Source organism: Bos mutus, chromosome 11 (assembly GCF_027580195.1).
Source record: "Bos mutus isolate GX-2022 chromosome 11, NWIPB_WYAK_1.1, whole genome shotgun sequence".
Taxonomy (NCBI): Eukaryota; Metazoa; Chordata; class Mammalia; order Artiodactyla; family Bovidae; genus Bos; species Bos mutus.
The window spans coordinates 69188213-69204752 of record NC_091627.1 but is presented as its reverse complement, the minus strand read 5'-3'; the positions used below and the strand labels follow the sequence as shown (position 1 = coordinate 69204752).

Sequence of the window (16540 nt, the reverse complement as noted above, 5' to 3'; positions counted from 1 at the left end):
ATATATATATACATATAAACACACACACACACACACATGATTGTTTTAAGTTAGTAGTCTCTTAATTTCAATTGCATTTCCAAATCCTGCATGTGTGTTCTTCTCTTCTCATGATTGCTGGTTTGATACCAGATTTATGTGTAGAAAATTTCCCATTTTTACTTTGTGTTTACCTTTACCAGTGAGCTTTCCCATTTATAACCTTCTTGTTTCTACTTGTGGCCTTTTCTTTTTCAACTGAAGAACTTCCTTTAGCACTTGTTGTAGAACTGGTTTGGTGGTGCTGAATTCTGTTAGCCTTTGCTTCTCTGTAAAGCTTTTAATATCTCTTTTTGAATCTGAATGAGAGCCTTGCTGGGTAGAATATTCTTAGTTGTAGGTTTTTCCTTTTCATCTCTTTAAATTATATTGTGCCACTCCCTTCTGCAGTTTCTGCTGAAAAATCAGGTGGTAAACCTTATGGGGATTTCATATGTATGTTGCTTGTTGCTTTTACTCTTTTTCTTTAAGTTTTGTTAATTTGATTTCTATGTGTCTCAATGTGTTCCTCCTTGGGTTTATCCTGTATGGGACTCTCTGAACTCACTGGACTTGAATGAGTGTTTCTTTCCCCATATTAGGGAAGTTTTTGGCTCTTAGCTCTACAAATATATTCTCAGGTTCTGTCTCTCTTCTTCTGGGACCCCTATAATGTGAATTTGGTGCATTTAATGTTCTCCCGGAAATCTCTGAGACTGTCCTCATTTCTTTTCATTCTTTTTTCTTTATTCTTTTCTGCAGCATTGATTTCCACCAGTCTGTCTTTCATCTCATTTATTCTTCTGCCTCATTTATTCTATTATTGATTCTTTCTGGGCATTTTTCATTTCAATTATTATATTGTTCAGCCCTGTTCTTTAAAGCTAGTCTTTATTAAATATTTCTTGTATCTGCTTAGCCTGTGCTTCCATTTTTTTTTTCCTGAGATCTTAGATTGTCTTTACTATCATTACTCTGCATACTTTTCCAGGTAGATTGTCTGTCTCCACTTCACTTAACTATTCTTTTGGGGTTTTATCTTGTTTCTTCATCTGGAACATATTTCTCTGCCATCTCACTTTGTCTAACTTCTGTGTTTGTGGCGTCTGTTTCTCAGGCTGCAGGATTGTAGTTCCTCTTCATTCTGGTGTCTTGCCCCTCATGGATAAGGCTACTCTAGGAGCTTGTGCAGGCTTTCTGGTAGAAGGGACTACTGCTTGTTCCCTTGTGAGTAGAGCTGGGTCTTGTCTCTCTGGTGGGCAGAACATGTCAAGGGGTGTGTTTATAGGCAGCTGTTGGCTCAGGATGGCTTTAGATAGACTGTCTGCTAATAGATGGGGCTGTCTTCCCACCCTGTTGGTTGTGTGGCCTGAGGCATCCTAGGACTGGAACCTGCAGGCTGTTGGGTGGGGCAGGTCTTGGTGCTGAAATGGCAACCAAAATGGCCACTTCCTGGAGAGCTCATGCCAGTGAATATTCTCTGGGATCTCCACCCCCAGTGTCCCTGCCCCCACAGTGAGCAACAGCCAACCCCCCTGCCTCCTGAGGAGACCCTTCCTTGACCTACCCCTAACCCTTAGATCTGCCCAAGCTCCTATGGAGTCATGGCTTTGCCCTGGGTCCCTGTGCACATTGAAACCTTGTGTGCAGTCTCCAAGAGTGGAGTCTCTCTTTACCCAGTTCTGTGGAGCTCCTGCACTCAAGCCCCACTGACCTTCAAGGCCCAGTACTTTCAGGGCTCCTTCTCCTGATGCCAGACCACCCAGGCTGGGGTGTCTGACATGGGCTTCAGAACTCACTCCTGTGGGAGAACCTCTGATATGTTAGATTGGTCAAAAAATTTACTTGAGTTTTTCCATTAGGTATTACAGAAAACCCAAATGAACTCTTTGGCCAATCCAATAATTATTTTCCAGGTTGTTGGTCTCCCACCCAGCAGGTATGTGATTTGACTATATTGTGAACATGCCCCTTCTACCATCTTGTTGTGGCTCCTTCTCTGTCTTTGGTGTAGAATTTTGGGGGCTGGGTAATTTGAGTCTTTTTCGTAAATGGTTGTTCAGCAGTTAGTTGTGATTTTGGTGTTTTCATGAGAGGAGGTAAGTTCAAGTCCTTCTCCTCTGCTGCCTTGTCTCCCATTGTATATTATAAAGTAGTTGAGTTGGGCTGCATCAATAAATGATTTTGCTATTGTTTTGTTAATGTACTGTACACTTTCCAGTTAGGAGTAGATTGTAAAAAGTACAGTGCTATCTAGTGAGAACTCTTTAAACACCCAGAATGTTTTAATGAAATACCATTTTCGGAACACTGTTCTCCCAGGCTTCATAATTTGTATCACATCGTTTTGCTCTTTATTGCTGTTGTCAGTATGAATTATTGTTGGTTGATTAGAGGCAGATGGTTTTTCAAGATTATTTTAGTGGCTAAAATACTTAATAACTAGCACTAATTTATACAGTCAGTGCTTTGTAGTCTTCAAAATGATCATACATACATTACATTATCTTAATTGACCTCACAACAGAACTGAGGTGACTCATTCATTTTTGAGAAGAGGAGGTTAAGTTTAGAGATGCTAAGACTTGCCTGAGCTCAGATAGCTTCAGGCCTCAGTGCTCTTTCTGTAGTTCATAAGTGTTCGTTTCTACCTAACCAAAGCTTCTCCTCCTTTGTCTGATTATTGGAGCAATAGCTCCTTCCTATATGATAGCAGCCTCATTCTTTGGTTAGTCTCTGCCTCTGATGATTGGTTCTTCTTTCTATTAGAGCTTCATAGAATGTGGTCCATGGACCACCTACATCAGCATCTTCTGGGGTGTGTTTTTAAATGCATGTGTTTGACCCACTAAATTTCTACTAAATTAGTGGAATGTGGTGATCCCACTAAATCCACCCAATTTCCAATCCACTAAATCAGAATCTCTGACATGGGCCTGGGGTAATACGCACTTTAAACAATTGCCATTCTCTTTGTTTTTATTGTAACTCTGTCTCAAAAGTGTTTTATTAAGATTGTGAAGAACCAGAAATTTTGATAAATGATCCAAAATCATTGGTTTGTTTACCCTGGTTGGACAAAATTAAAAATGTGACAGTAGTTTGTTCTCAGTGATTATGGTTAATTATTTCTTCTCCATTCAGGCCCAAGGTAAATAGACACAAAATGATAAAATGTGTATTAGCAATTCCTGGCTCATCTCCAGAGCCAAATCCTCCGTTTGTGTGGGTGACCTTGTGTTCAGATTGTGAGGGTAGAATCTTGGCAATTGGACAGTATCTTAAAGAAGGCAAAAACACATGAATGTGAAACTTTTTATCTTTTTTAAACAGATTTTTGATATTTCCTGGGATCCATATCAGCCAAACAGAGTGGTTAGCTGTGGAGTGAAACATATAAAGGTAAAGCAGTTATTTAAAAGAAATTTGGGTACCTCATATGAAGCTAATTTGAGATGTCTATGTGTATAATTTGATATTGAGAAACTACTCAACTTTACATGTTCCACCTTAAATTTAGAGGCTTCTTACCTACATCTCTGATCCTGAAGCCTACTTACTTCAGCTGATGGGCCTCTGTTTCAGAAATGCAGTGTAACAACAATCAAGCAAAGTGCCCAGCTGGTAGCTAAAAAGGAAACTTTATATCAATTACATATTATAAAGAAGACTCAATACTTTTAGAATTGCATGTTTTAAAACAGTTCTGATTTTAAGTTCATGAGTTAAGTTTTTATATTATAAATGTTTATACATGTTGCATGTCAAAATTTTTTGACGTGTTGCTATGTTCTCTTAGAAGAAAGGTGCCGTGTTATGTTGGATATAAAAAGAAAAGGATACATAGCACAAACCTCCATGGGCCGCTGACTTTTAAATGCCTCTGTTTCCCTGTGGACTAAATGGCAACCCACTCCATTTACTAAAGTCTACTATGAAGTTTCAAAAATTAAAATAAGACTGTGGTAAAGATAGATCAGATCAGATCAGATCAGTCGCTCAGTCGTGTCCGACTCTTTGTGACCCCATGAATCGCAGCATGCCAGGCCTCCCTGTCCATCACCAACTCCCGGAGTTCACTCAGACTCACGTCCATCGAGTCAGTGACGCCATCCAGCCATCTCATCCTCTGTCGTCCCCTTCTCCTCTTGCCCCCAATCCCTCCCAGCATCAGAGTCTTTTCCAATGAGTCAGCTCTTCACATGAGGTGGCCAAAGTACTGGAGTTTCAGCTTTAGCATCATTCCTCCCAAAGAAATCCCAGGGCTGATCTCCTTCAGAATGGACTGGTTGGATCTCCTTGCAGTCCAAGGGACTCTCAAGAGTCTTCTCCAACACCACAGTTCAAAAGCATCAATTCTTCAGCACTCAGCCTTCTTCACAGTCCAACTCTCACATCCATACATGACCACTGGAAAAACCATAGCCTTGACTAGACGGACCTTTGTTGGCAAAGTAATGTCTCTGCTTTTGAATATGCTATCTAGGTTGGTCATAACTTTCCTTCCAAGGAGTAAGCGTCTTTTAATTTCATGGCTGCAGTCACCATCTGCAGTGATTTTGGAGCCCAAAAAAATAAAGTCTGACACTGTTTCCACTGTTTGCCCATCTATTTCCCATGAAGTGGTGGGACCAGATGCCATGATCTTCGTTTTCTGAATGTTGAGCTTTAAGCCAACTTTTTCGCTCTCCACTTTCACTTTCATCAAGAGGCTTTTGAGTTCCTCTTCACTTTCTGCCATAAGATAGATAAACACCAACAAAAAAGAAAATAAACTGAGAAATAGGCCTTAATATGAATGACAGTTTAGGGTATGATAGCTATCTCTGACAAATGGGCACTAGAACAGTATATTATTCTTGTTGTATGTCATTACTTCATAGCATATACTTGAATAAACTATTTGTGAATTAAAGAGTTAAATGTTTAAAAAACTATAAAATAACTAGAGGAATGTATAAGTAAATATTTAATTTCTTTCCAGTTGGAGAAAGGTATTTTTAAATATAAAAGTAAATAAACCATAAAGGTATTGGGCAAAAATAATCAATAAACGGAGAAGGCAATGGCACCCCACTCCAGTACTCTTGCCTGGAAAATCCTGTGGACGGAGGAGCCTGGTGGGCTGCAGTCCATGGGGTCGCTAAGAGTCAGACACGACATAGTAAGAAATGGAAGGGAGTTTTATTCAAGTCAAGCTGAGGGCTAGCCCCGGAGTGCAGTCTCCACCAAGGAAGAAAGCATTCTGGAGAAACATAGTTTTCAATACACCTTTATATTTTGTTGAAACAAAGAACATGCATACATCAAACATGACAGTTATTTTCCTTCAAGGTTTCAACAGAGATGTGGGCTTCCTAGGTGGCTCAGATGGTAAAGAATATGCCTGCAATGGAGGAGACTGTGTTTGATCCCTGGGTGGGGAAGATCCTCTGAAGAAGAGAATGGCTACCCACTCACCAGTGTTCTTGCCTGGAGAATTCCATGAACAGAGGAAACTGGCAGGCTACACTCCATGGGGATGCAAAGAGCAGGACACAACTGAGCAACTAACACTGTCACTTCACTATTCATAATTTCAGATTAGTGCATACACAGAGACAGCATGACCTTAGCATCTGGGAAGGGAACCTTGTCTTCGAAGGAGTAGTAGCATGGGCATCATGGAAGGGACGCATTTGTTTCTACCTTCAAAAAAGACATTCTTTACCTCTGGATAATGCATTCTTTAATGGTTAAAGCAGATGTCCAATGTATGTTTGACAGGCCACAAGTCAAGCTGTTCTAGTTCACATAAAGTTCAGGCCAAATCAGGTATAAGCCAGAATGGCTTCTCCATACCCTTATAGGTGAAAGTCTCTTGTATCAGAGAATAATATGATAGGTTCAACTATATAAATATTAAAACATTTTGTTTACCTTCCTGCTACCCTCAAGAAACAAGCAGGCAGATCACAAGCTAGAAGAGTATAAGCAACAAGCGTAGAGTGTTGACTTGTTCTTGAAATGTAAAGACCTCTAGCAAATCTACAGAATGTACAAAGAGTGGCAAAAGTGTTTGTTTTTATCAATTGTCTGCTAATAGACACTTGAAACTATTAAACCTCATCCATAACTAAGGAATAGACACTTTAAAATAGCAGTGTTTTTAATCAAGATGATCTGGTATCGAGAAAGATTTGGGGAATGAACCCTCTCAAACCTTGCTGATGAAAGCATAAGTAAGTATGCTCTTTCAGTCTAGAAATTTGGCAGTGCCTGTCAATTGCCTTAGAAATGTTGACACCCTTCGAAACAGTTTCATCCCAATTTTACTATGTGTGCTGCCAAAGTAAAGACTGCAAATAATTTTATATCCTGTAATTTAACCCAAGGAAATAATTAGGAGTGTGAACCAAGCACTGGTTCATTACTAAATAACTTGTCAATAGCAAATAAAACTAAACAAAAGACTTGAAACCCTCTCCCTCCAGGCAGTTAAATAAAATTTGGTATATCCATATGAAGAAATACTGTGCAATCATTTTAAGTCATGTTTTAGAGGACTGCTTGTTGTTATTTAAGGACATATTTAAGAGCTATGAACAGTCTACTTCTGAGTGGGATAAATTTGTGGCTTTGATATTTTTACTTTAAAAATATTTTTTTGTGTGTAGGAAATAAATTGAAAGGCTCTCCCAAAATATTAAACAGTTATCTTTGAGTAGTGAATTGATGGCTTTTAAAATTTCCCTGTATTTTAAAATTATTTTACAATAACATACATTTCTTCCAATATAAGGAAAAAGTAATGAAAAAGCAGGGGACAAAAAGATGAGTGTACAGGTTCTAGTATTCAAAGCTATCACATGTCCTTGCTGCTGCTGCTGCTGCGAAGTCGCTTCAGTCGTGTCTGACTCTGTGCGACCCCATGCACTGCAGCCTACCAGGCTCCTCCATCCATGGGATTTTCCAGGCAACAGTACTGGAGTGGGGTGCCATTGCCTTCTCCCATCACATGGCCTTAGGGCTTCATAAATACTTTATAATCCTTGTGCAGAGAGCTGATTTTTGTTGAAGCAAAAAAGTGCCTTTATTTCAGCAAACAACTTTTTGGCCAACTCAATAAAATCCTTTCTCTTTTGCAATCCCTAGTGTTTGGTGAACAGGCAAATTACAATTACCTGAAACAAATGCTTGAAAAACAGTAGCAGTTGAGCATCAACTGCTTCATTGGTTTTACAGGAAACGAATCTACCAGGTTTGTTGGATATTATTGCTTTTGCTCCATTCTCTAGTCGCAGGCAGAAGGGACCTTAGGGATTACTGAGGGCCAGATGAGCTCCCAGGTACCTGCCAATTCTAACAGAATTTGCATTACAATCTGTGAGTGGAGATTGGAGAAGATAAACAGTGTCTTTTCATTTAGTGTGAATTTAATGGGGTGTTGCTACACTTATCTGTCACATTTTCCAAACATGTAGTGCTTCTCAAAAAGAGATAGCATCTCAGATTTGCTATTTTCTGCAGAAAATTTCATACCCATCTTGGTATTCCAGCTATGTATGTCTTTTTAGAGAATTATTTGATCATCTGGAATATCTGACTGGGTGATTTCATCAGAAAAATCTTTGTGTCTGAGGAAACCAGTCTCTCTGTGTGTGTGTGGTTGTCCATCTAGAAATATTTCAGTATCTTGGTCCAAAGTGCACATCCCAAGTCAAAGGGATAATAGTTACCAAATAGTTACTCTCCTTTTAGTTTTCGTGTGTGGGGACACAGAACGAAAAACGTCTGCCTTAAGTGTCAGCCATGGAAGGGCAGGGTCTTTGGCATGTATGTATGTACAACCAATAGTTGTTCATGTCTCATAGTTTGTTCAGGCTCAAAGTTAATACTTACGTGCTTTCCCAAAGCATATACCTATCTGTCCCTAGATTGTTTGCAGTTTTTCCATGTATACTTCAGTGCCTTTTGGTAAAAATATTAATAGCCAAAGAAACAAATTCCCAGAGTTGACATTTAATGGAAAAGAATCTTGTGTTTGTTTTTTTTTTTTTTTTTTGATTGCACACCTGCCTCTCATCCTCTCAAGAGCCACCACCTACCCAGTTGCCTGAGTCCTGGCCCTCCTGGGTGGTGAAGCCATCTAGAACTGCTTCCTCGAATTCCCGTCTACTCTGAGAGGACCATTATTTTTCCTCTTCTGCAAGCACAGATGTTAAGGTTGCCTCTGATTTTTCCTCACACATTTCCTGTCACCTCCATGTAACTAACCCTCCTCTCCTAAACCACAGTGCAGTGTCTTCCTCACCACCGATTCAAATCCTATTCTTGCTCTTTCCAGAGAATTCTGGTTCTCTGTCTTAGAATTTCCTTACTACTTGTCAGAATATACTGCTTTAAAATGATCTTTTTTTTATTTTGTATGTATCTTCTTTATTATATTTAAAGTTATCAAGACAAATATTTCAATATTTTCTCGTGTATAACTCCTATTGAACCTTTGGCAAGTCACTTATGCCTTCTTTCTTTCGCTTCCAAATGAGTGTAATAATAATATCTGTCATAGCCTATTTGTGAGGCTATTATGAAGATAAAATAACTAAACATGTGTAAAGAGGCTTTATAAATTGTGAGGCTAAGTATGTACATCGCAGTAAAGTTACACCAGTTCACATACTGAAAAAAAACTGTCAAAGTGAAATATTTAATTTCTACATGACCATAGAAGTCTTCCTGCTACCATCTATAAAGTAGCTCAGCCTTTGTGCTTATGGTTGTCTACATAATAAATTATGCAGCTAAAACTGAAAAGCCTAGTCAATTATTTGACTATATGAAATATATTTAGAAACATATTTCTGAGTAATGTTTCTACTTGAAAATTTATATCATTTTAATTAGAAATTATTTCTAAAAACACACACACACACATATATATATACACCAAAAAATACCTAGAAGATACACTGACATGTTGGGATGTTGGGAATAATGTTAATTTCCCTCTTTTACTTTTCTCTCTTTCTAAATTTCTCTATGATAAACCTACCCTAGTGCTTTAATTTGGCAAGAAATTAAACAAAAACATGATTCATCCATTTTATCCCAATTCTGAGAATATTGGCATTTTGTATTAAATGAACACTAAACATTCGCAAAGAGTGGGACAGGACTGAGCAACTGAACTGAACTGAAACATTTAGCAAAGTTTTGGAATTTGGGGACTTTGAAAGTTTAAAAAGTACTGTTACATTTTTTTTTTTTTACTGCTAGTAGTTGGCTAAAATGTTCTACAATTTCTACTGTTGTAGCAAAACAAGTTAAATTATGTATATCTATTATGTGTGTGCTAAGTCACTTCAGTTGTGTCTGACTCTTTGTGACCCTATGGACCATAGCCCACGAGGCTCCTCTGTCCATGGGATTCTCCAGGCAAGAATACTGGAGTGGGTTGTCATTACTTTCTCCAGGGGATCTTCCCAACCCAGGGATCAAACCTGTGTTTCTTACGTGTCCTGCATTGGCAGGCAGGTTCTTTACCACTAGAGCCACTTGAGAAGCCTGTATATCTATTATAGTTCAGCTATAGAAAATTATATACAATGTATTGAAACATTACCCAATGATACCAATAGTGAGATGCATCAGAATACTCTGTTTTTGGATTGTTTATCACTTATGTTCTAGTTTTGGACGCTATGTGGAAATGCCCTGACTGCAAAAAGAGGAATATTTGGCAAAACTGGGGATCTTCAGACCATCCTTTGCCTTGCATGTGCCAAAGAAGACATCACCTACTCTGGTGCTTTAAATGGCGACATCTATGTCTGGAAAGGGCTCAATTTAGTCCGCACCATTCAAGGAGCACATAGTGTAAGTATTCCTGTATGGAAATTTGTGAATTACTTATTAAATAAGTTAATGTCACAAATTTCTGTTTTTTTCCCCTGTTGCTTTAGTATTCGCTAATTCTGAATACACAATAGTCATGAAAGATTTCCCTAATTATTTTTGTTCACTTAGAAGAATTTAATATTTCAAAAGCATGATAACTTAATTAGCCTTTACCTCTATGAATTGGCTGATTAGTGTAATTTATCAGCAGCAGTTTCACAGAAACTAGAAGTATTTCATTGTCAGTTTCATCTTCTAGACTAGCACTTCTCAAACTTTTACATGTTTACGAATCTCCTGGAGATCCTGTTAAAATACATACAGTGACTCAGTGGATCTGGAATGATGTCACTGCTGCTGGCCTGTGGCCAACATGATGGAGACAACTATTATTTTTATAGTGGTTAGAAAGGTAGCTTTTCCTCACTCTGAGTGAGGGAGTGTCACCTCCACATCCATGCCACAAGTTCTTAGAATGCAAACAGAAACCACTGATAAATTCTTTTGATGGTCTGCTCTATAAGAACAAGGACAAACTTAATACTGAAACACTGTGCTCAATTTTGACATACAGTAAAGTAGTTAACACCACGCTTATGGCAGAAAGTGAAGAGGAACTAAAAAGCCTCTTGATGAAGGTGAAAGAGGAGAGTGAAAAAGTTGGCTTAAAGCTCAACATTCAGAAAATGAAGATCATGGCATCCGGTCCCATCACTTCATGGGAAATAAATGGGGAAACAGTGGAAACAGTGTCCGACTTTATTTTTTGGGGCTCCAAAATCACTGCAGATGGTGACTGCAGCCATGAAATTAAAAGACGCTTACTCCTTGGAAGGAAAGTTATGACCAACCTAGATAGCATATTCAAAAGCAGAGACATTACTTTGCCAACAAAGGTCCGTCTAGTCAAGGCTATGGTTTTTCCAGTGGTCATGTATGGATGTGAGAGTTGGACTATAAAGAAAGCTGAGTGCCGAAGAATTGATGCTTTTGAACTGTGGTGTTGGAGAAGACTCTTGAGAGTCCCTTGGACTGCAAGGAGATCCAACCAGTCCATTCTGAAGGAGATCAGCCCTGGGATTTCTTTGGAAGGAATGACACTGAAGCTGAAACTCCAGTACTTTGGCCACCTCATGTGAAGAGTTGACTGATTGGAAAAGACTCTGATGCTGGGAGGGATTGGGGGCAGGAGGAGAAGGGGACGACAGAGGATGAGATGGCTGGATGGCATCACTGACTCGATGGACATGAGTCTGAGTGAACTCCGGGAGTTGGTGATGGACAGGGAGGCCTGGCGTGCTGCGATTCATGGGATCGCAAAGAGTCAGACACAACTGCGCGACTGAACTGACTGAAAGTAGTTTCATTGCTGTATCTACAGATGATAGAGTGTAAATGCCCAGAAGAATGGGGAGATGATATGAAAGGTAAAGTCTGTTGTAATAAGTGGAAATTTGGTAAAATAATGTCAGAAACTCAGCAGACCTTTAACTTATTGCCTCCAGATTGATGCTGTATTACTATGAACATGAAAACAAGTTTAAGCAACTCTTAGCAAAGGAACTATGAAATTTTAGACCTTTCTCATATGTTGAACAGAGAAGGCAATGGCAACGCACTCCAGTACTCTTGCCTGGAAAATCCCATGGACAGAGGAGCCTGGTAGGCTGCAGTCCATGGGGTCGCAAAGAGTTGGACTCAACTGGGCGACTTCACTTTCACTTTTCAGTTTCATGCATTGGAGAAGGAAATGGCAACCCACTCCAGTGTTCTTGCCTGGAGAATCCCAGGGACAGGGGAGCCTGGTGGGCTGCTGTCTATGGGGTCTCACAGACCCCACACTACTGAAGCGACTTAGCAGCAGCAGCAGCATATGTTGAAGACCAATTTTCTTGGCTTTGCTAATTATGAAACAGCTCTTGAAACAATTAAAAGGTCAATATTGGTCCTCATTCATAAAGAACCTGCCTTAGTAACCTGGTTTCTCTTTACACTGGATATTATGTCAACATTATACTCTTGTAGCACATTTTCCCAAGAAAACGAGGCTTTAAGTTCTTAAACCATATCAGATGTGAAAAGCATCTTCAGCTGATGCTTAACGAGCTAACATAAGAGTAACTTATGCTTTCATTTTGGAGAAGGCAATGGCACCCCACTCCAGTACGCTTGCCTGGAAAATCCCATGGACAGAGGAGCCTGGTAGGCTGCAGTCCATGGGGTCTCAAAGAGTCGGACTCAACTGGGCAACTTCACTTTCACTTTTCAGTTTCATGCATTGGAGAAGGAAATGGCAACCCACTCCAGTGTTCTTGCCTGGAGAATCCCAGGGACGGGGGAGCCTGGTGGGAGGCCGTCTATGGGGTCACACAGAGTCGGACACGACTGAAGTGACTTAGCAGCAGCAACAGCATGCTTTCATTTAGGCTCAATAGTGCCTACTTGAACTCATTGGGATGCACTTCTTCTGTTGTACCTATAGAAGTGTTTGTGTTCCTAGCCCACATATCTTTACTTGTTTTGGGAAGGAATTTTTTTTTTTTAATTTTATTTTTTTTTAAACTTTACATAATTGTATTAGTTTTGCCAAATATCAAAATGAATCCGCCACAGGTATACATGTGTTCCCCATTGGGAAGGAATTTGATAGCTCAGTTGGTAAAGAATCTGCCTGCAGTGCAAGAGACCCCGGTTTGATTCCTGGGTCAGGAAGATCCCCTGGAGAAGGGATAGGCTATCCACTCCAGTGTTCTTGGGTTTCCCCTATGGCTCAGCTGGTAAAGAATCCACCCACAATATGGGAGACCTGGTGTTCGATGTCTGGGTTGGGAAGATCCCAGATTCCTCTGGAGCAGGGAAAGGCTACTCACTCCAGTATTCTGGCCTGGAGAATTCCATGAACTGTATAGTCCATGTGGTTGCAAAGAATCGGACACAACTGAGCAACTTTGACTTATATGAAACACCTCCACCAGTGTCTTTATAATGATCAGTTGTCACAGAAAGAAATTTATTATTTCTGTATCTGCTTCAGCCAAGGAATTCTTGAAAACTTTTTTACAATCCATCATTTGTTTAATCATGGCAAAGGAGCACTTGAACTAGTTTGCTTTGCTGGTTATTATGAATTTTTAATCTAGCTAAAATGGATGTTACAAATGGCTACTTGTTCTATTACCAGGATTTCAATAGAGAACAGGGGATTTGTCTTCATTTTTGTTTTGTTTTTGTCTTATATTTTAATTATCAAGATCCAACTATAATGACTATTTAGAATGATTGCAGCATTATGTGCCTTAATCAACAGGCTGGAATCTTCAGCATGTATGCTTGTGAAGAAGGCTTTGCTACTGGTGGACGAGATGGATGTATACGATTATGGGATACTGATTTCAAACCAATAACCAAAATTGATCTCAGGGAGACAGAACAAGGATATAAAGGTAATGCATGTATTGATACTTACCCATAGCTCTTATTAAAGTGTTAAATACAGTGTGGAAATGTGTATTTATATTTCTCTTATCCCATGTTATTCCATTAAGGATTTAAGACAGTTTACATAAGAAAATATGTTGAAAGTAAATGGATACCTCTTTTCCTGATTTTCACAAAGGTATCTGTAGGTACTACCCGTGGTCCTGCTGCAAAAAGATAAAACAGCGTAATGGTAAAAACTACCAAGTGGTGTCCCGGGAGTTGGGACTTTAAGTTATAAAACTGGGAATTTGTGAACAAGTTAGTGACCCTAAATATAACTGCATGCAGTCTCTGAGAAATAAATAAAAAGGAAAAACAAGAGAAATTATTTTTTTAATAGCTTTAGTGGAATAGCTACCATAGTAGTAGGAGCGTGGGCATGGGCTCAGAGTCAGGGGGCTTAGGGTCAAATCCAAGTTTTACCCATGATAGATTTGAGACCTTGGTCAAATTTCTTAACATCTCTGGGCCTCAGTTTCTTTATCTGCAAAATGAGCATAATACCAGCACCAACCTCATAGAGTTATATGAGGATCAAACACACTTGCAAAGTGCTTAGAGTAAATCATTGTGCATAGTCAGCACTCAGTAACTGTTGGCTATTATTACTGTATGTTAAGTATATGAAGTCGCTCAGTCATGTCCGACTCTTTGCTACCCTGTGGACTGTAGCCCACCAAGCTCCGCTGTCCATGGGATTTTCCAGGCAAGAATACTGCAGTGGGTTGCCATTTCCTTCTCCAGGGAATCTTCCCAACCCAGGGATTGAACCCAGGTCTCCCACATTGCAGACAGATGCTTTAACCTCTGCGCCACCAGGGAAGTATCTTAAGTATGTATACCAGAAAATGCAAAGCAGTTTATATACATCTTTTTTAATTCTCATGATAGGCTCATTATCTCATTTTTCATAGAAAGAATTTGGGACTGAGAGATTAAAGTAGAAAATATAAATATGAAAGGTAAGATGAAGTCACAAATGATGTTAATCCACTGAGCTCATGTGGGAGCTCTGTTCACATGGTGGGCCACGTGTGAACGGGCCCACTCTGTTCTCCAGGTGGGCCTCAGATGGCTTGTGGCCCCTGTGGCCAGCACTCAGGGAGGGGTGATTAGCATTGTGAGTTGTGGCATCAGCAAGATGGAAACTTACTCATTGCCCAAATGAAGGGGAATTACTCCCAGTGCTGAGATGGGGGAGAAAGTCCTGAGAATCTTCCTAGAGGGGGGCTCTATGACATGAGACCCAACATCCTCAAAAAGCCTGAAGTGAACTGATACTCACCTGGTTGTTTTTCATGAAGCCCATCTTATGTTGGCTGATGGCTGTGTAGCCACCGAGGTTCTTCCATAGACCAAATGGTGTGGCCATTCTGAGAGCTCTCTGTTGGCCTGGGGTAGATTCCAGAGGACTGAGAGAAGAATGCATGGATCACTATGCTTCAGCCATCATCCTAAATTAAGGTTGTTTTCAACCAAACTTTCTTAAAAACTGAGCAACAGGGAAGTGAGCTAGTCATTGTACTTCCTATATGTGCCCAGAGTCCAGATTCTTTAAATATCTATGAAATACAAACACACAAAAAAATGTGTTCGCAGTCAGCTCACCTGGAGATTGGATTGCTATTCTCTTGCTTAGGATCCTGATGTGGATACTTTCCTGGGTACAAGACCCTGGGGTCGATACAGGAGGTTGTAGAATTTAGTGGACACTGCATTGCATGGACGAGGAGACAATCAAGGCCCTTGAGTTCTCTGCTGGAAAGCATAGGCCAAGGAAACTTTATCCCAAAAAGCACTTTGGGCAGACATAAGCAAGTAAGTGCCCATAAGAGCAATGTTAACAATGCTAGTAAGAAAGAAAGAGAAGTTGCTCAGTCGTGTCTGACTCTTTGTGACCCCATGGACTGTATAGTCCATGGAATTCTCCAGGCCAGAATACTGGAGTGGGTAGCCTTTCTCTTCTCCAGGGGACCTTCCCAACCCAGGGATCAAACCCAGGTCTCCCGCATTTCAGGAGGATTCTTTACCACCTGAGCCACAAGGGAAGCCAGAAATAATGATTCCTTTTTGGCAGTCACTTTAGCCAGCTCATCCAGAGGTTTTATCACATAATTATAGTGTAAATTTTAAAGTGTGGGGATCAGGGCAGAAGCCATATTTATCCTGCTATACTTTTCTACCTGATACCCAGTCCCTGACTTCGGGCTCCCAAAGAAGATTTTAGGAGCTGGTTCAGCACAAGCATATAGCTGGGGGTTTGTATTGACTGCAAACTCCATGGTCATCTCCTGTCCCCAGAGTCAAAGGAAGATGGTCAGGGACACTTGCTCCTTTCTTTCAGTATCAGCTGATTTCCATACATACTCGCTTGGCCAAGATCAAAGCTGATGCAGGTGGTACACAGGGCACAGAAGGCCCTTCAGCAGGCCTGCACCTCATAGGTGGGGCCTGTGGGGCCTGGACTTACAGCTGATCGGGGCAGGGGGTGGGGGTGGGGACTAGCATGTGTTTTTAGGTGGATAACCAGAGGGACAATAGCCTGTATTTCAGGAAAAGCAATGGGCTGTGTTTTTAAAGGATTGTATAGACCACACTGCAGTTTGGGCCCAAGGGAGCCATGAGAATGGGTGCCATTTTCCACCTTAATTTTTGTAATTGTAGCTCATTACTGATGTTTTACTTTAAATGAATGTTAATGCATTTCTTTCCTTTATTTTACTTCTCCTCATAGGCAGTTAATATCCACGAAATTATGGTTTTAATATATTTTATTTATATATATTTTTTTACTTGTTTAAGTTCTAGCCATTGAAATACAAAATTTTGTCCATGTAGCATCCTCACTATCAGTGATGCCTTTGCCTGTCACACTTTTGGCAGCACTGTAATAGGAGCGCATTATGTACTATCAAACTCCCAAAGAATTGCTGGCATTGATTCCTGCCCTTAGCATAAAGCAGAATAAATGTCTAGAGTCAAACTAATGAGAGGCTCCTGGTTGAAGTGTTGATAACAACCCCAAATCTGGCTCGCTCTTCACTCTCAGCGCATCTAGTTCTTGAGCCTGTGTGGACAGGCCCTTGCAGGGGAAACCTGCCATGATCCTGAATCACCTTAGGGACCCCCTCTTGCCTTCAGGTGGGCCTTGGTGCCATCATCA

At 40.2% G+C, this 16540-nt stretch overlaps 1 protein-coding gene across 1 annotated transcript in view; it reads left to right on the top strand.

Moving 5' to 3' along the window:
- Positions 1 to 16540, top strand: part of EML6 (EMAP like 6) — a 286960-nt gene that overhangs the window by 112280 nt on the left and 158140 nt on the right. The window contains 3 exon segments of the mRNA XM_070379563.1: positions 3352 to 3420; positions 9691 to 9876; positions 13205 to 13340. Coding sequence (XP_070235664.1) covers positions 3352 to 3420; positions 9691 to 9876; positions 13205 to 13340 — 391 coding nt within the window.